General features: G+C 45.3%; 1 protein-coding gene across 1 annotated transcript in view; it reads right to left on the bottom strand.

Moving 5' to 3' along the window:
* Nucleotides 1-20,548, bottom strand: part of LOC144930545 (uncharacterized) — a 171,084-nt gene that overhangs the window by 60,910 nt on the left and 89,626 nt on the right. Inside the window, exon 6 of the mRNA XM_078852703.1 lies at nucleotides 15,091-15,378. Within this exon, the coding sequence (XP_078708829.1) occupies nucleotides 15,091-15,151 (61 nt within the window). The 5' untranslated portion in view covers nucleotides 15,152-15,378. The remainder of the gene's footprint in view (nucleotides 1-15,090; nucleotides 15,379-20,548) is intronic.

The following is a 20,548-nucleotide window of genomic DNA, read 5'->3' on the forward strand; positions in this document are numbered from 1 at the left end:
GCATCTGCCTGGGGCCCCACACCACAGGGAGTCCCATGAAGCTAAGTTGCTCAGGCTTTCAGTTTCAGCCCCTGGTGGCAGAGCGTGGGGTCCTGGGCTTCAGTCTCACGTGTTTGGGCTTGGCTTTCTGCCTTGGGCCCCAGCAAGTTTAATGCCAGCCCTGCTTGGCGGACCACCTGAAACCTGCTCATGGCCCCCCAGGGTGTCCCGGACCCCTGGTTGAGAACCACTGTTCTACTGTATGTTTAATTTCTCTAAGCTTTTTTCCCCCAAGACAAAAACAGGGAAAACACAGACCTATTAGGCTTTTAACAACATTGAACCAGAACCATTCAGCTTTGTGGCTGAGATGTTCAGAGCCATCTAAATGGCTTAGATGCCTGGTCCCTTCTTCTCTCTTCTTCTTCAGTGCTTACCCAGATAGTCGGCCATAGTGATTGTTTGCCATTTGATCCATTCCTGCATAACCGTGAAGGCTTGACAGCCTGAGAGTCCAACATCAGAACAGACTTGATGAACCCATAAAGTGGAGTAACTTCATCTGTAATGCAGATGTTTATGGTTGTTCGGTTCTACAGACAACCATAAACATCTGCATTACAGACGAACTTACTCCACTTTATGCCCAATATATGATGTTGACATTTTGTGTGGAAAGCCTCCAGCTTTGTCCGTCTGAGCGGCATAGTGTTTCGCAGCCATACAGCAGTATGGGAAGGATACAGCTCGAATAAATCCTGAACTTGGTTGTCATACTAAGATGATGTTGAAATCCTGGTCCTAGATTTTGCAGTGTTGTCTTTGACCATGAAACATGGAGACCAATCTTCGCTGACTCCTCCTCTGTATCCTGGAGTGCCTCACGAAACCTGTCAGGGCTCTGTACTCAAGAACAATGTCATCAGCTTAGTCAATGTCTGTGAGTGAGAGATCACCGATCTCAATGCCTATGGACCTGACGGAATGCTGCATTATGAAATCCATTGCCCGACAAAAGAGTGCAGGGGCCACAACACAACCCTGCCTAACACCAGATACTGATTTAAAAGGTGCTCACATCCGGTTCCCCAGACGAACATGGGCAGTGGTTCCACTATGCAGCTCTCTACTTAAGTCCAGCAGAGTGGCAGGGACACCCTACACCCCTTAAGGCCTTCCATAATGCGACATGATCTACTGAATCAAATGCAGCCTTAAGATCAAGATATGCCACATGCAGGGGCTTCCTGAGCTCGCGATGGTCCCTTCGGCAGTTTTGAACATCTCATTCAGAGAGTTTACCAGCCCTTCAAGGACGAAAGGATTTAAAGTTAATATGCCAGGGGGAAGGAGGGTGGCTTCTTTTTGCTGTAGAAAGGAAGACTCTTTTTCTTTCTTTTTCAAAATTCTGCTTGTATTTCACATTAGAAATTTAGATAGTGTGTAGGCTGGAACACACGGTGGAGATTCAAGTGCTACTCAACTGGAAGCATCACAAGAGTCAAGTGAGTAAAAGCTGAGCAAGTGAAAGTGGGGAAGGGCTTCTGAGTTTAGAATTCTGGTTGTGCTCGCTGTTTATTTAATTGCAATACCTAGTAAAGCTTTTGGGTAAGGAAAGCCTTTGTTAAAGTTTCAACACTCACCCACCTTCAGTTGACCCACAAAATATTCCTGAGGCCTCCCACTGGTTCTCCAGCAAAACCAAGAAAGAACAAGCAGCAAAACACTTAAAAAAAATAAATAAACCAAACCCCTTTCGGGCAGCCTTTATATATTATAAAAGGGGTGCAGGGGCAATTTCTTTTTTAATCTTTTTCAGATCACCTTTAAAAGTGTCCCTGCTGTGAAGGTTATAAGATGCACAGAAGAGACTCCCTGCTGCAGAGGTTATAAATTGGGCAGGATCACAGGTATTTCCATAAACAGCCTGTTTCTGCATGCACTGAAGCATACATGCCAAACCCGTGGGAAAAACACAGAAATTGGGCTTGGTTTTGGCCTGTGAGTTGCTTGTTGGTTAGTTTTTGGCTTGTTGTAGCTTGATGCTTCTTTTTTTTTTTTTTTTTTTTTTTTTTTTTTAATTGGCTCCTGGCAAGCATGGACAAGGGGTGGCAAGCAGGGGCAACGGGGAAAGAGAGTCGGGGTGCACAGTGGGCCCACCACAGTCCCAGACTGCATGCCGGGGGGATCTAGTCACATAGAGTGTTGGGGTTGTTAGGGACTGGCTTGTTTTGGCCTTGATTTGAAATGGGATTAGCTTGATTTTGGGCTTTTTGTGAAAGTCGGGGTGCTTATTTACCGCACGATAGTTGGCAACTGTGCCCTGAAGTCTGTCTGAAGAGAGTATTTTGTATGTTAACCACTTTCTATGTAGATATGAGCTATGATACCAATTTAATGATGCAATTAGTACTCTAGTTCCCGACATTAGTACAAATGATTGCTCTGCATGTAAGAAAGCTAGTGTTTTAATGCTTATGAGCTGGTGGCTACTGGAAACGGAAATATATGCAAATGTATCTATCTTCACTGAGACAAGGTGGATGAGGTAATATCTTGTATTGGACCAACTTCTCTTGGTGAGAGAGAGAAGCTTTCAAGCTGACACAGAGCTCTTCTTTAGGATTAGTCATGTTTCCCCAGACCTGAAGAAGAGCTCTATGCAGCTGGAAAGCTTGTCCCGCTCACTAACAGAAGGTGGTCCAATAAAAGATATTACCTCACCCACCTTGTCTCTCTAATATCCTGGGATCAACATAGCTACAACAACACTGCATACATCTATCTTCACTGTTACTTATGCAAGCACTTCTATTTCTCTGTGACAAAATCTGTTGTACCTGGTCTTTATCCTAGTGTCACAGTAACAGGGCTAGATGCACCTGTGTCCCCTTTCTGGTCTCCTTGTGTGCATCCATCCACCGCCGGCTACACCAGTGGAGTGTTGATAGTCCTCCAATGCCTTCCCACAATTGCCCCTGTGTGCCCAGCAGGAAAGACAAGTTCTCCCACCCACAGTTCATTGGGAGAGAATGATAGAGTGGCTCAGCTTACTGAAGCACAAAGAACCATGGGATTTGCTCGCAGACATCCTAGCAACACCAGTGGGTGAGCACAGCAGCAGTGAGGGCACTGAAACTCGAGGGTGGCTTTGCAGAGTGGCCACCCACACCTGGGTGCCCAAACCTGGGTGCCAATCAGCCGTCTTAACTCTGCAATGAAGACAGACCTAGCGTGTGTTGCAGTTCTCTCAGTCTCACCCACTTTGTTCAGACTGGTTTCTGTCAGTGCTTAATTTGTGCCAAGGCTGAGTCCCGGCACCTCTAGGCTTGGCAGTTCATAGCCCCGGCACCTCTGGCTTGCCATGTCAGTTATGAAAGTAAAAAAATTGCTTGACCCCCAGCACCTCTTTCATTACAAATTAAGCACTAGGTTCTGTGCTCCCCAAGGAAAGTGGGCTAGCACCGTTAAGGCTAGTCGCTTTGAAACTGTCTTTTAATGATGCTTAAGTGTAAGCTGCCTGACAACTATTAGAAAGGGCCTCCTCTCTCTTCCTTGCAGAGGTAGGCTCTACTATCCAGTCAGTCCCGTAGGTGAAATATTGGACCCATTACAGTACACTCTCCACAATAGGGACAGAGCCAGACTCAGTATTTATTAAAGAGTAACCCTACATTTCACACCTAGATTTTGAGCTCTCTAGGGCAGGAACACTTTTGATTCTCCTCATTTGCGGAATGCATAGTACAACAGCTTTCTGATTGGAGACTGTACGCAAAACTCAAGTGTCTTTAGTATGGTACTGTAACTCTGGTTTTAAAGCTGTCTTCTTGTAAATGACAAAAGAGAAAAGTAACCAGCCTGATTATTTCAAATTGTAAATATTAGCAGCTTTTAAGTCAGCTTTTTTGTTCTTTAAAAAAAAATGTTAAAATTGTCTTACACTGGGAAAACAATTCTTATTCACCCTTCCGTAATGCAAAAGCAGATTTTGTCTAAACTTTCCGGAATTATTCCTTTCCTGGCTGAGACCAATCGTGGCAAATTTCAGCCTCGCAAAAGATTGTCAAAAAAGTTAAGAGCACATGAGAACAGGGGTGCAATAATGGAAGTAACATTCCTGGGGCAACCTTAATGATAGTGCGTGCTACCCATGCGTGCTCTGTTATATCTCTTTCTAACTGCCTCTTACATAGCCTTAGGGCTTGTCTATGCTGCCTTGCAGTATGGGCAATGAGGGTGTGAACCACAGAGCTCACCAAAGTGTTGCCCTCCAACTGCTCCACGTGGACACTGCTGGCACAAGCTGAACAGTTGCTAATTCTTGTTAACATAGTCTTCTTTCAAACCGGACTACACTAACGCAAATGCGATACTTTTTAGTTTGCGCCGGGAGCATCCACGTGGGGCAGTGAGAGTGCAACTCTTTGGTGTGCTTTGCAACTCACACCCCAGTGGTCCACACTACAGTGCAGTGTAGACATAGCCGTAGGCTTAGTCTACACTACTACGTTTTGCCATCATAGCTATCTCAGTTAGGAGTGTGAAAAAAAAAACATTCCCTCCCCAACATAACTATGCCAGCAAAACCCGCATTGTAGATGCAACTCTGCAGCCAGAAGATTGCTTCTGGTGGCTTAGCTAAAACAGTTTGGGAAGTGATGTAGATATGCTTGCGGAACTCTTTCTGGCTGTTTATGCTGTGTCACCACTAGGGGGCTCTGCTAGCATAGCTATGCTGGCCTAGGCTCTGTAGAATACATGAGCCTTGGATCACCCTGGAGGCATCTTCTATGTGTCTTTTAAGACTCAGTCATTGGGGAATGTAACAGTGCTTTCCCTTTAATCTTTAAAGTAGTCTCAAACCACGCTAAGACTATTTATGTTCTGCCTTTTCCTTGACACTCCTTCCAACCATACAGCAGGTGAGCAGACAACCATCTCCTTAGTATGGCTGCCACAAATGACTAGTAATTTTTGGTTGTCCAACTCAAGGCTATTTTAAGGGGACCCAGTTTTCAGAAACTGCTGAACATCAACCTCCTGAAAATTAAGCTCAAAGTTGAGTGTCCAAATACTAAGGCAGTCATCTTTTACCCGAGGTGTCTAAAACACAGAGCGTGGAATCAGTTGATAAAGCACAGCTATCTGAACGGCACAAACTTTGTACGGTGCCTGAATGCAAACTAAACTCCCTTGAGTTATAGGAGTTCCCTTGCTACTTCACATACCAATAAATACTCTACAGTGCTCCATGCACTCTCTTTATGGATTCCATGCCATGTGCACTCAGCTTATTAATTAAAACATATTCTTCACTGTTTTCAATACGTTAAATTGAACGCATCTAATGAATATCCAGCTGCACTTTTCCTTCTTTCTACACAATAATTTAGACTCCTAAATTGCACTTGTTCCAAACCGGGAACATTTTGCCCATTATAAGGCTGCAGTTGATAATGTATCAGGCCGCAATAATGAAGCTTGATTTTCAGAAGCTGTGGTAAATGGGACGTGCTCAGAGCTACATGTTTTGATTAGCAGACTAAGCAAACCTTGACATGAGCGTCCTTATTTACATAGAATACTAAGGCTCCTTTTCACAAAGTGACTCAGTTCACCAGGGGAACACATTAAACTTATCCAACCTGCCCTAGTTGAGATCTAGATCACCTCATGGTGGCACCATACCTTGGAATGATTGCCTGTTCCATACAAGAAAGTCAAAATTCTCTGCTCAGCTCTGCTCTGCAGGTGATTTACGAAGAGAAGCAAGGACGCTTTTTTTATTTATTTTTTTTAAATGTTCAGTGTGTGGAACTCCCACTGACCTAAGTAAGACTCCCACAAGCGGAGCTAATGCAGAATGTCCTGGACAGAGCGACACAGCACATAAAAGTTTAGAATTTTGCCCCTAATGAAAGCGGACATTTCATTTCTGCCCTCACCCTCTTGCCCGATCTTTTTCCACACCAGCTCCTAGCTCTTGCAAGCCCATTTCAATTTGCCACCATCCTCTCCTCATTCTTGCAAATGTCACTTGGCCCCTGATATCCACAAGAACTGGAGATATATATATAGTGATATGTAAAAATGCATCCCACTGACATGTTAAATTCCTACTGTGGTATTTCTAGTGAACCCTGCCTATTCTGTCATAGATTATAAACTTTTCTGGGTAGGGACTGCCTCCATCCTCTGTCAAACAGATACTTAAATGTTTAACAAATTGTCAGTAAGTCAATAACCTATTTCCCTTACAATACTGTAATTTTAACTGGCTGGTGTGTATGTCTAACCTCTACCAGATGGGATCAGAACTTCTGGTCTATGTGTCATAGGCCCTATACTGCTAACTTCTAATGGAAATTCTTCTTTAGCTGAAGCAGTAGAAGCCTGTGCTTTTGGAACGGGAAGTTGTGAATTATATTTGGCCTAGTAGCTGCCAGGGAGCTACACGGGGGCACTCCGTTACTCCCATAGGAGTCAACAATTCCAGGTTTGGGGCCTGATCCAAAGTCCCCTGAAGTCAGTAGAAGCAATTGGGAAGTTGGCCTCAAGTAGGTTGAGGAGAGGGATAAGACAGACTAGGTGGGTAGGTAATGGGTCCGGATTGAAAACTCCTCAGAGCTGAACTGACAGAAGGGGGTGAGGGTTGGAGAGAAGATGTGACAGCATCACCAGGGAAAGATGGCAAGAAAAAGGCTACAAAGAGTGAGGACCCTACAAGATGAGCATCAAGCATTACTTTGGTCTTTTTATCTCTATAGTTGCTTTCCTTCCCTGACCTTTGGTTTTTGTATGCTTAGTTTGTAAGGTCTTTGTGACTAAGACTTATCTAATTACACAACTGTAAAATGCCTAACTCGCTTCTGGGATCTCTGTTAGTGACATCTTCCTGTCGCTCCAGTGACGTTCCGAGTTCTCAGGTATGTGGCGTATCGACACCTGCACAACGTAGGTGGCTGCAGAATTGTTACCGTATGTATAACAGCATTCCAGGTGGCCCACTTAGCCTCCTCGCTTCACTGAGCCCCATTCCTTTTATGAGGTGTGTATGCTGTAAGGGTGTTCCTGGTGCACCAAAGTTGGGTCACTGCAGTGCATTTGCAGTACAGAGTAACTGTTGGTTAAAAGAAGTGTTAAGAGAAATTCAGCCCAACATATCCGCTTCTTTTGGTAAGTCAGGTTTTCTGCCGAAGAACCAGCAGAGGGTATACAAATGGGCAGGGAGTCAGTCTGGTGCACTGGACGGTGAGTCACAACACTAATTTCAGTTCTTGATTCTGCCACTGACTTGTTCTGTGATCGTGGGCAAGTCAGTTCACTTCTGTTTCCTCTCCCATCCTCAGTCTGCCTTTTCTCTTTAGAATGTGTTTGTACAGGTACCTGGCATAATGGTTCCCCGATCTCCTGTCCAGTGCTCTAAGAACAGTACCTTAAACATATGCCCAGATCTGAGAGTCGGAAGAACTGTGTTAATTCTGGCTCTCCTACAGATTCTTCTACAACATGGAGAAAGTCACTGAGGGCCAAATTTTGGGCAGGAGGGATAGCTCAGTGGTTTGAGCTTTGGCCTGCTAAACCAGGGTTGTGAGTTCAATCCTTGAGGGGGCCATTTAGGGATCTGGGGCAAAAATTGGGGATTGGTCCTGCTTTGAGCAGGGGGTTGGACTAGATGACTTCCTGAGGTCCCTTCCAACCCTGATATTCTATGATTCAGCCAGGTATGACCGGCACTCTGGTTTTATTTGGAGACTTAAGTAATTGTTTTTAAAGCCAATATACTTTGGCTGGAAGGCCCTAGTGCAGTGCTAAGTATTATTATAAAACCAGGTATTTAAAATCTAAAGGGTATTTCTTGAAAGATATAGAGTGTTTGTGGTCAATTTAGTATGTGACCTGAATGACCTGACTGTGCACCTTTAAACTGTTTATCCACGATCAATGTGCAGGAAAAATATGACCACTGGTTAGACTCAGAGAAGCACTCAAAAGTTCAGTGGTACTCCAGACATCATCTGAACATCCTGAGTCTGCAAAACTATGCTGTAAGTCTAAGGAGAATGGGCATTTCCCTCGCTTCTGACTAGAAATGCCTTGACAACAGCCCTTCTCCCCGTAGTTTGGTTCCAGAAAATGGAAGTGAAAAAACATCAATCCAGAGCCTTAATAAAAGAAATCCAGGATAGTCAGAAAGGGAGCAGCTTTCCATCATGGGAACTGATGGGCGCCTTTATCTTCTTTCCTATGTCTCTGAGGTTTAGAGAGCACCTTGCAGAGCCTTTCCAGAGATAATCTGACAATCTTGGAATGTTTACGGTCCCATATTTTCTGTTTGCTTTGCTGTTCCTTACAAGAAAAACATGATCAAATTCATCCCTAGGTATAACCCTGCTGGGGTGAGTGAAAGTTACCATAAGGGATTAATTTGGCCTACAATTAGTTTGATCTCATGTAAGTTGGGTCTTGTGCTGTATGCAACTCAAAATTGCTATGCCTTTGTTTAATGCCTTTAAATTAAAAAAACTCTGCCAATGTGGAGCTACAGTAGCCATGTTTTGTTGTGGTTGTGTTGCTGCAACCTGTACAGAGGACACACTCACACAGACATTGTTTTCCTGGCTCTAACATAAAAGTCTTTGGACAAAACAGTTGTTCTTTGCGTATGAAAAATACAGGCGGCCTGACCGTTATACATGGGCAGATACTGACTGAGAGCATTAACTGTTTTCTGTCTAGGACACAGATCTCACACAAGACAGCATGGCACCTACCTGTTCCTCAGAGGCTAAGTGGTGTGGCTGTATCTGCCAAGAAACCATACTAAAGAAAGACTTGTGACTAGTTTTGTGACTCAGGGGACAAATAGACCAGGTGATGGTTAGTACTGCCACCAAAAACAGGGGATCCCATGACACAAAGTGGGAAATCCATGTAGCCTTTCCATTTGGTTCAAGTCCAAAACAACACAACTTCTTTTGCATGAGTCATGAGACTGTGGACTCGTTCCATGGCCCCAAGTTATTTCTGTATCTTATCACACACATCTAGAAAACCAAAGCATAATCTTTACAGCTGTACATTTGTTTAAATTTACCGCCTGGCACTTCACCCCTCTGGGACTTAGAAGCAACATCAAAAACGTTTCTCAGGATGACATGCCAAATTTCATCCCCTCAACTTCAGTTTCTCTGGCGTAATTGACAACTGGCCATAGACCAGCTATAACACAGGGGGAAAAAATTATCCAGATTCCCTGATGGGAGTGAGCTGTAAGGATGCTATGGAAAATACAGAACTCCTCCCAGGAAGCTGTTACAGGAAACTCACTCAAACAACCATTTTCTCAAGCTCTGGTGCTCATTTCCCTGCTCCTATCATCTCCTACTATATATTTATCACATTTTAAACTGTAAAAATAAAATAAAATCACTAATTCTTTTTAGAGTAAGGAGTGCAAAGAACAGTCATCTCCTTGACTGGAGACCTGGTTATTTTTTTTTTTTTAACTACACTTAAACTTTGATGATTGAACAAAAGCAGGCAAAAAATATTGCCATTATCTGACGTACAGAAGTGTAACATGAAGTCTGCTCATTATGGATAATATTTATGGCAGATCATAACATTAAATTACAACCCAGTCGCCTCAGCCAGAAATTTGTAACACCGCACATGTGCTTCTAATTATGGACTTTTGAAGTTGCCCTGGTTATTTATTTTCAGGGGATTTAGTACGCAGGGCGATTAAAGTTTGCTCTTGTTAGGAATTCTGCAATCTTTAAAAGAGAGAGAGAGAGTGCAAATGAACCTCAAATGATTATATATAAATGTGTGTGTGTGTGTATTTATTTATTTAAAAAGAAACACAAAAGGGCCCTTTGTTTTAAATGTGGTTGGAGTCCAAAATTTGTGACCATAATTTTGTTTATAGGAAATCCCTTATAATGCTAGTTTAGTGTTTCCATATGGAATTCTCATAGGACTCTTTGCCCCCCCCCCTTTTTTTTTATTTGGATAAGGCAAGTGAATGTGCATTCCAAAGATGCATAGTCATTCCGGATCAAATTCAATGGATTCTGGCAAGAGTTGAAAAACACAGATGCAGTGTTTTAGGTCTCCTGCTGTGCAGCCTCCAGCTGTGAGTGTCTGGTTGAAGCACTTTGTAAAATCATGAAAACCCTATTAAATTCATGAAATATGATATACTGTATTTTCAAACTAACTTTCCATTGAACTGTCCATGAGGATGGAATTTAGCTGGCTTGCTTATATATCTAATGCGTATATCTATAAACAACAAACCAACAGACATGTCAGGAGTTTCTGAAAGCACTATTTTTCTCCACTTTTAAACTTGTCATCCTTTCTGAACCGCAGCAGAACCTGAACTGAATTTTGTGGGCATAGTTCTGCCTCAGTCCGTTGTACCCTTTCCGTCACTTGACCGTACAAATAACCTCTCTGCAATTAAAATCCGAAAGGGTCTCTGATGTTTCGGTGAATGAAAGTTAGCCTTTGACCTTTGGGAATGTGGCATTCTAGCTGCTTGCCTTTGACTGCAGAATAGGGAACTGCCCAGATCGAGGGGGAAATCTCTTTCCTACCCAACTGAAAGCAGTTTGATATTCTGAGTTCATTTCCTATTGGGCTATAATTCACATCATAAAAACATCACTTGTTTGGATTTGGGTTGTTTTTTTTTTTAAATGGAAAAGTGAGAGAAGTCCCCTGAGGTGAATCATTTTGTTGTTAAAATTGTCCCTGAGATACAGGCAACTCCAGCCTCTTGCGTGCACAGACCACAATGTATAATGCATGGCAGGGTGAGAGAAGTATGTATTTCAGTAAGATTAGTCTGGCCTTGTTTATCCATGTGTCTAGGCACCCAGTTGAGTGAAAGTTGTAACTGGGTTAATAAAATGTGTATGGACTCATGCTCAGTGTACCACTGCTGTCTTTGTGTGAGGTTTTCTTTACCTCTGCATAAGCCAGACAGAGCCCTCCTATAAAAATACATTGTACTTCTAAGCTTCTTCCCCTTTATGCAGTAAATGGGGTCAGTTTCCCAGATCATTTTTTTCCAGGCTTGCCAATCCAACGCTTGCTCTATATCCACTCTGTCCTCCCTTACACAGTCTATCCACTGTTTGCTTGGAGGTCTCCTTCTCCTTTTCCCTCGAGCTCTAGTTTCAAGTGTCTCCCTAACCGGATTCCCATCCTCCATCCATCATACATGCCCATACCATCTCAGCCTCCTCTCTGACATCGCAGACCTTGGTCTCGCTCCTGATCACATCATTCCACGTGTGGTCCAGCGATGTCACCCCTCTTGCTGCCTTCAGACATCTCATTTCAACAGCTTCAGGTCTTCTCAAGTGCCTCTTCTTGATCACCCGTCTCTCTGATCTGTACAGAAGAGCTGGACTTGCCAGAGTTTTGTGTAGTTGTCCCGTAAATTGTCTGGGCATCTGTTCATCATGCAGCATGCCAAGTATCTTGCACCTAAACTATGTCAGTCTTTTTCCCTCTAAAAGCAGAGAGGCTGGTGATGCTCTTAGGTGCTGTATCCAGTGCACTCACCTAGGATGGGGGAGACCAAGGTTCAGATCCCCACTCTGCCTGGTGTGGGGTAGGGACTTGAACCCAGCCCTCCCACCTCCCCAGAGAATGCACAAACCACTGGTTTAGAGGGTAGACAGGGTGGTTGCTCTCAATCCCTCCTGTTGAAGTTGTTCCTCTTTTTGTATGACATATTTAAATATTCACTAGGCCAGCAAGCATGGGAGTGACTCTCTAGCTAGTGGTTAGAGCACTCTCCTGGGAGACCCAGCTTCCAGTCCCTGCTCAAGAGGCTGATCCAGTAGGCATTTTCAGAGCACACCTACCAAATCAGACCCCACAGGCAAGATAGTCAGTCCCTTGCCTAGTTTGAGGATCCCAATGTGGCTTAGGTTCAAGCGAGGTGCCGGGTGTCAAGACTGAGGCAGCATTGTGCATTCCCACCAATAGAAATGAAGAGACCTAGGGGACTTTACCAGCAGAAATTTCAGGCACCAACAAGGTTAGGCAGCAGCTAAGGGCAGGGGAGGGGTTCAGGTTCTAAATTTTGGATTTAGGTGCTTAAATGACTGTGTGGATCTAGCCCCAATACTCTTTAGTCTGGAAACCAGGCATGAAATTTCAGGATCTGTCTTCAGATCTCAGGTACTAGTTGATTCCAGATGTGTCAGAATGGAAACAATGCAAAAGCGATCTTTACTGTGATATGTTGATGTCTTCTGCCTCCAGTTAGGGTGACCAAACAGCAAGTGTGAAACATTGGGATGTGGGGGGGGGGAGGTGTGATAGGAGCCTATATAAGAAAAAGACCCAAAAATTAAGACTGTCCCTATAAAATTAGGACATCTGGTCACCCAACCTCCAATCCAAAAATAAGACGTGTAGAGGAATGTGGATTCACTTCTTTTCTTTTTCTGTTCCTTTTTAATGTTTACGGTGTTGATTGATCTGTTGAACCTGGACACATTTTGGACCTGGTGTTTGAGTTGGAGCTAGAGGTGCAGATTACACCATAGCCACAAACTAAGGTCGGGGCCCCTTTCAACTGAGACAAAGGACCTATCTTCATGATGATCCATTAGTTGAGTTTTTTTCTCCCTTAAGCCCAAGAGTGCAAATATCCCTCACTCTTTCAATGGGATGTGCTCGGTTGAGAGAAGACTCTTTCCATCCTCCTGAATATCCATATTAGGATAATTTTGCCTTAAAGACAATGCAACAAGAAGAACAGTAGAGTGGTGGTGTACCTCTGCTTTGCTGGACACTGTTGTTGTGGGTTAAGTGAAATTATTTTAAGGCCCACAAAGTGTCACTGATGTTGTTATTCATGGTAATAAGACTACGCTGCAGTCTTGATTTTATTAAAACGGTGCATCGTACGCTGCCAGATGTCAAAGGAACATTAATTAATGAGGTTTACGTTAACAGACATCTTGAGAGAATTAACATGTAAAAATTAGATAACGAAGTGCATGCCATTTAGGCTTAAAGTGTAACTCCTGCTGGGTTGCGTGAAAATGTTATGCATAAAGACACCTGTATTCTCTATAGTGCAACAAAATAATAGGGGATTTATTGGGCTTTACTAATTTGATATACGGAGTGGCAGCTACAATATGCACATAGTTATTCCAGTGTACTGCTTTCTGCTGTGTGGCAGAGGTTTGTGCTCAAAGGAAAACTTTCAGGAGATGCTCGGGAGATGTTTCATATGTCTTGTGCAAATAGCCTTTTTTTGTCTTCCTCAACCCTCCACGTGCTGCCTCTCCCCGCTTTTCATTATATGGTTCTGGCCTCCCAGGTTCACGGTTCTCTTTCCTCTCAACCCATTCGTTCAGTGTGTCCAGACTGTAGCTGCAATCAGCCACCTCGCCTGCCATTCTGACCATAACCAGCCTCTCTTCAGACCATTCACTGACTCCCAGTTATCCCCCATATCCAATGAAAGCTCATTTTCTTTGCTTTCAGAACTGCAACAAACCTTGTTCCTCTGCTCCTGTCTCTTTCCACGGTTGACTACAGGGGTCAGCTAATGCCAGTTGTGGGGCTAATTGTTTTCTGTTGTGGACATGTGTCTGCTTAGATCTGGTCTAAGACCCCATTTCACTTCATACAGACCACTGAACAGCCACCAGACTGACTCATTGTTTGGTTATACTTCCCCATCTAGGTGCATCCACCTGTCATCTCTTGTCTGAGAGGCAGCATAGGCTAGTGGAAAGAGCACTAGACTGGGACTCAGATTCTACCATTGGCCTGTTGGGTGACCTTGCCCATGTCCCTTCATCTCTCCGTGCCTCAGTTTCCCTATCTGTAAAATGGTGGTAATAATTCTGACCTCTTTTAAGTGCTATGAAAGAGCCAAGTATTATTAAATAATAAGCTCATTGGGGCATAAACCTTCTTTTTCTTCCGTGTTTGTACAGCACCTAGAATAGCGAAGTCCTGGTCCGGGCTGCTACACATGAAGGTCATACAAACTATAACAACAATGATGATTTCCGGCCACTAAAGATTTCACCTTGATTTGAGCAAGTCATGAAAGGCTCCAGAGATCCTTGCTACCAGTATCCTGAGTTACTTATTGCCCCCAACCCAACCCCCAGGCACATGCTAATGTTGTAATTGTGTTGTTTTTTTAAAAAAATCACATCTCGTGTAGACTGATCTTGCCTTCTCCCTTCCTCCCCAATGAGAAGGGAATATCAAAATGGAACATAGTGCCCACCAGTTCAACTCAGTGCAGCGCTTTGTCATAGGCACCATGGTCCAGAGCACAAATTCTCTCAACTTTTACTTAGGCAAAGCTCCCCTGGATATTTGGGGGTGTAAGTGTTTCCACAAAAAATTCCATGACAATCTATTCTGAATGGCCCTCTGCTTTGTCTGTATTAGGATGCTGCAACAGGGTGGCAGGGATGCAGGTGCGCATTGCTAGTGGTTTCAGAAAAATCCTGTTTAGATTTTTTCTTTTTTTTAAATAAAAGCAGTAGTCAGATCGAGTAGAGTTCCCCAGTCCCACAGCAAATCCCAAGTGACAAAAAAGTAACAACAACAACAACGATTCATCTAGAATGAATTAGAATTTCTGTATTGTTCTGAAAGCGCTATTGGCAGGAGTAAGAATTACTTTATATGTTCAGTGGCGAGGAGGAGGATTTGTATTACCGTCATGCCTAGGAGTCCTTGTCATGCACCAGGACCTCATTGTGTTAAGCGCTGTACAAACATAGAACAAATAAGACAACCCCGGCCCCAAAGATCTTACGAGACAAAAGACAGCAGATGGATCCAAACAATGGAGTACAAGGAAACAATGAGACATTACTCATCAGCATGCTAGACAGTCGTCACAGCACACCAGTGGCCTAACCATTGTTTAGTTTTACATTTTTGTGACTATTATAACATTGGGCTAAATGTATCCCTGGCTTGCATCCACTTGGGACCGTAGCATTTTGTCACCCAGGATAAATTTACCCATTGAGCCTAGAAAGCAATTGGATCCAGAAGGAAGAGGAAGGAGGACTAGGAAGTAGAAGTTACCTAAGACTTGAGGAGGTATTTGAGTCACGCCTCTGCTGTGATGCCCATAGTCGATTGCCATGTGACAATGGCTAGTCAAACGGCAAGCTGAGGTTCCTGCTGACTGTCAAAACATGCTCCTTTACTGCAGTCTTCTCAATTCCCTCTCAGCCTCTTTTTCTCCATTTCATTGACTTCTTGTGTCCTTTCATAAGCTTATTAAATGTATGCCTGCTGGAGCTGGGTATTTCTTATTTGTAGAGACCTTAGCATCCCAGGGCCCTGATCCTTGATTGGAGCATCCGGGCACTAAATATCAAGTTAAGAATAAGAAAAACAGTGGTTACAAATGGCTAAAACATCTATTGTCAGTTCTTTCTCAGTGCCCATTTCCCATAATAAAAGAACAAATGGATACAAAGAAATTAAAGGGCAGTAAAAATAGAACCTACATAAGAAAATATTTCTTTACAGAGAATAAAGACCATCTGTGGCTGAAAAGCACTGGATTCTGTTACGACCATTAATAGCATCTGTACTTTACCAATGCAAGTTAAAGCCCTGATCCTGCAAATACATAAGCACGTTAACTTTACACATATTAGTCATCCCAATTAAGTTAACAAAATGACGCACATGCTTAAAGTGAAAGGATGAGTTTCAGGGCTTGCAGGATTGGGACCTATTGGTGATGAGTATAAACAAAGCTCATACTTGGTGGTATAAACGGATAAGACTTGCTAATGTTTCTGTGCGGGAATACTTTCCTTGCAGGAGATACCTACTGGGGTCAAAAAGAAATCCCTGTCTTTCCATGTACAAACTTACTTCATTAACTAGGGTGTAGCAAGGCAACAATTCACCGCGCCTCCTGCTGGTCATCCAGGGAATTAGCTCTTTTCCAGCGTATAGAGCGCCCTCTGCAGGCCGGTGTCTCGCCTGCCACTGGTCCCGTGTCCCTCCTGGACCCTGGTGCCCTTTACCCTGGGGTTCTGCCCAAGCAGTAACCCCACACTCTGGGTCTCCCCACCCTGGGGAACCCCCAACGTTCTAAACCCACCTTGTCTCAGTGGCTACTGCCAGTCATCATCCAGGCCCCTTTCCCTGGGGCAAACTGCAGTCTGTAATCACTGGTAAGGGGGGGTTGGACCAGCTGCCTCTGCCTATTCCCAGGCTACACCTCTGTAGCCCCAGTACCTTTCCTGGCCTTTAGCAAGGCCTGGAACCTGGGGATTGTCCAGGCTGGAGCTCCCCAGCTCGTCCGGCCTTCCCCCAGCCCTGCTCCACTCTAGGTACCCTGCTCAGTTCCTAGGCAGCCAGGTCCTTCTTTCTCTACAGCTAGAGAGAGACTCCCACAGCTTCGGGCTCACAGCCCTCTTATCAGGGCCAGCTGAGCCCTAATTGAGCTGGTCACAGCTGTGGCTGCGTCCCCAATCAGCCTAGCTTCTTTCCAGCAGCAGCCCTCTCCAGGGATGCTTTTAACTCCTGTTCTGTGGGAGTGGGGCAGCCACCCCACGACACACCCTCCCCCTTCGAGCTCCCCCAATGTGGTCTTATCTCCCCAGCTTCCCTCTTAGCTGGGCCCGCAGGATGTCTCTCTCCTGCCGTAGGTGCTCCAGCATCTGGAGCAGCTGGCTCCCTTCCTGAAGGGTTTGGGTGCCCACTGTAGCCTGCTCAGCTCCCATGTGGGTTTCCCTTGCTGTTCGGGTCTCCACTGTGGCCTGTCTCACACCCGCATGGATTCCCTTCTTGATCTGGGGCCCCTCTGCCCCAGACCCTCTCACTTCTGGGGCCTTGGTCCTTACCACCCCCTCCTTCGGTGCAGTCTCAGACTGAGCCCAATCCTCCGGCCTCCCACTCCTTCTCTGGGGGCAAAGCCGTCTTATCTGCCCCCCGCCCCCCGGCCTTGTGGCACAGGAAGCACATCCAGTGCCTTCCTTTGGCCACCTCAGGGCTAGCCTGGGCTGTGTGAGTTCCATAGGGGCACTCCCTCTTCCTGTGCCCTGGCTCCCCACAGGCCCCCCTGTTGACCTCACAGGGGTTGTGTTTTCTGGGTGGGGCCTCCTTGCTCCATCCAAGTAGGGGCACTCCTGTCTGTAGTGTCATAGAATCATAGAATATCAGGGTTGGGAGGGACCTCAGGAGGTCATCTAGTCCAACCCCCTGCTCAAAGCAGGACCAATCCCCAACTAAATCATCCCAGCCAGGGCTTTGTCAAGCCTGACCTTAGAAATATCTAAGGAAGGAGATTCCACGACCTCCCTAGGTAACCCATTCCAGTGCTTCACCACCCTCCTAGTGAAAAAGTTTTTCCAACCTAAACCTCCCCCATTGCAACTTGAGACCATTACTCCTTGTTCTGTCACCAGCTACCACTGAGAACAGTCTAGATCCATCCTCTTTGGAACCCCCTTTCAGGCAGTTGAAAGCAGCTATCAAATCCCCCCTCATTCTTCTCTTCTGCAGACTAAACAATCCCAGGTCCCTCAGCCTCTCCTCATAAGTCATGTGTTCCAGTCCCCGAATTATTTTTGTTGCCCTCCGCTGGACTCTTTCCAATTTTTCCACATCCTTCTTGTAGTGTGGAGCCCAAAACTGGACACAGTACTCCAGATGAGGCCTCACCAATGTCAAATAGAGGGGAACGATCACATCCCTCGATCTGCTGACAATGCCCCTACGTATACATCCCAAAATGCCATTGGCCTTCTTGGCAACAAGGGCAAACTGTTGACTCATATCCAGCTTCTCGTCCACTGTAACCCCTAGGTCCTTTTCTGCAGAACTGCTGCCGAGCCATTCGGTCCCTAGTCTGTAGCGGTGCATGGGATTCTTCCGTCCTAAATGCAGGACTCTGCACTTGTCCTTGTTGAACCATATCAGATTTCTTTTAGCCCAATCCTCTAATTTGTCTAGGTCCCTCTGTATCCTATCCCTACCCTCCAGCGTATCTACCACTCCTCCCAGTTTTGTGTCACCTGCAACCTTGCTGAGGGTACAATCCACACCATCCTCCAGATCATTTATGAAGATATTGAGCAAAACCGGCCCGAGGACCGACCCTGGAGGCACTCCACTTCATACCGGCTGCCAACGAGACATGGAGTCATTGATCACTACCCACTGAGCCCGACAATCTAGCCAACTTTCTATCCACCTTATAGTCCATTCATCCAGCCCATACTTCTTTAACTTGCTGGCAAGAATACTGTGGGAGACCGTGTCAAAAGCTTTGCTAAAGTCAAGGAACAACACGTCCACTGCTTTCCCCTCATCCACAGAGCCAGTTTTCTCCTCATAGAAGGCAATTAGATTAGTCAGGCATGACTTGCCCTTGGTGAATCCATGCTGACTGTTCCTGATCACTTTCCTCTCCTCTAAGTGCTTCAGAACTGATTCCTTGAGGACCTGCGCCATGATTTTTCCAGGGACTGAGGTGAGGCTGACTGGCCTATAGTTCCCAGGATCCTCCTTCTTTCCTTTTTTAAAGATGGGCACTACATTAGCCTTTTTCCAGTCATCCGGGACTTCCCCGGATCGCCATGAGTTTTCAAAGATAATAGCCAATGGCTCTGCAATCACATCCACCAACTCCTTTAGCACTCTCAGATGCAGTGGATCTGGCCCCATGGACTTGTGCTCCTCCAGCTTTTCTAAATAGTCCCAAACCACTTCTTTCTCCACAGAGGGCTGGTCACCTCCTCCCCATGCTGTGCTGCGCAGTGCAGTAGTCTGGGAGCTGACCTTGTTCGTGAAGACAGAGGCAAAAAAAGCATTGAGTACATTAATTTTTTCCACATCCTCTGTCACTAGGTTGCCTCCCTCATTCAATAAGGGGCCCACACTTTCCTTGACTTTCTTCTTGTTGCTAACATACTTGAAGAAACCTTTCTTGTTATTCTTAACATCCCTTGCTAGCTGCAACTCCAGGTGTGATTTGGCCTTCCTGATTTCACTCCTGCATCCCTGAGCAATATTTTTATTCTCTTCCCTGGTCATTTGTCCAATCTTCCACTTCTTGTAAGCTTCTTTTTTGTGTTCAAGATCAGCAAGGATTTCACTGTTAAGCCAAGCTGGTCGCCTGCCATATTTACTATACTTTCTACACATCGGGATGGTTTGTCCCTGTAACCTCAATAAGGATTCTTTAAAATACAGCCAGCTCTCCTGGACTCCTTTCCCCCTCATGTTATTCTCCCAGGGGATCCTGCCCATCAGTTCCCGGAGGGAGTCAAAGTCTGCTTTTCTGAAGTCCAGGGTCCATATTCTGCTGCTCTCCTTTCTTCCCTGTGTCAGGATCCTGAACTCGACCATCTGGAGAGAGTCTAGCGAAGGGCAACAAAAATGATTAGGAGACTGGAACACATGAGTTATGAGGAGAGGCTGAGGGAACTGGGATTGTTTAGTCTACGGAAGAAAAAAATGAGGGGGGATTTGATAGCTGCTTTTAACTACCTGAAAGGTGGATCCAAAGAGGATGGATCTAGACTATTCTCAGTGATAGCAGATGACAGGACAAGGAGTAATGGTCTCAAGTTGCAGTGGGGGAGGTTTACGTTGGATATTAGGAAAAACTTTTTCACTAGGAGGGTGGTGAAACACTGGAATGCGTTACCTAGGGAGGTGGTGGAATCCCCTTCCTTAGAAGTTTTTAAGGTCAGGCTTGACAAAGCCTTGGCTGGGATGATTTAGTTGGGATTGGTCCTGCTCTGGGCAGGGAGTTGGACTAGATGGCCTCCAGAGGTCCCTTCCAACTCTGTTATTCTATGATCTCATGGTCACTGCCTCCCAGGTTCCCATCCACTTTTGCTTCCCCTACTAATTCTTCCCGGTTTGTGAGCAGCAGGTCAAGAAGAGCTCTGCCCCTAGTTGGTTCCTCCAGCACTTGCACCAGGAAATTGTCCCCTACCCTTTCCAAAAACTTCCTAGATTGTCTGTGCACTGCTGTATTGCTCTCCCAGCAGATATCAGGGTGATTGAAGTCTCCCATGAGAACCAGGGCCTGCGATCTAGTAACTTCCATGAGTTGCCAGAAGAAAGCCTCGTCCACCTCATCCCCCTGGTCCGGTGGTCTATAGCAGACTCCCACCATGACATCACTCCTGTTGCTCACACTTCTAAACTTAATCCAGAGACTCTCAGGTTTTTCTGCAGTTTCATACTTGAGCTCTGAGCAGTCATACTGCTCCCTTACATACAGTGCAACTCCCCCACCTTTTCTGCCCTGCCTGTCCTTCCTAAACCGTTTATATCCATCCATGACAGTACTCCAGTCATGTGAGTTATCCCACCAAGTCTCTGTTATTCCAATCACATCATAATTCCTTGACTGTGCCCTGGTCACTCACAGGCAAAACAGTCTTTAGGCCCCCGCACTGGCCTCCAGCCCCAGGTGCCTAGCCCCCGATGAGGTCCATATGCCTTCTCCCACAGGAGCTGAAGCAGTCCTGCTTGCTGCTCAGCAAGCCGGCCCACACAG

This window comes from Lepidochelys kempii, chromosome 5 (genome assembly GCF_965140285.1).
Source record: "Lepidochelys kempii isolate rLepKem1 chromosome 5, rLepKem1.hap1, whole genome shotgun sequence".
Classification (NCBI taxonomy): domain Eukaryota; kingdom Metazoa; phylum Chordata; order Testudines; family Cheloniidae; genus Lepidochelys; species Lepidochelys kempii.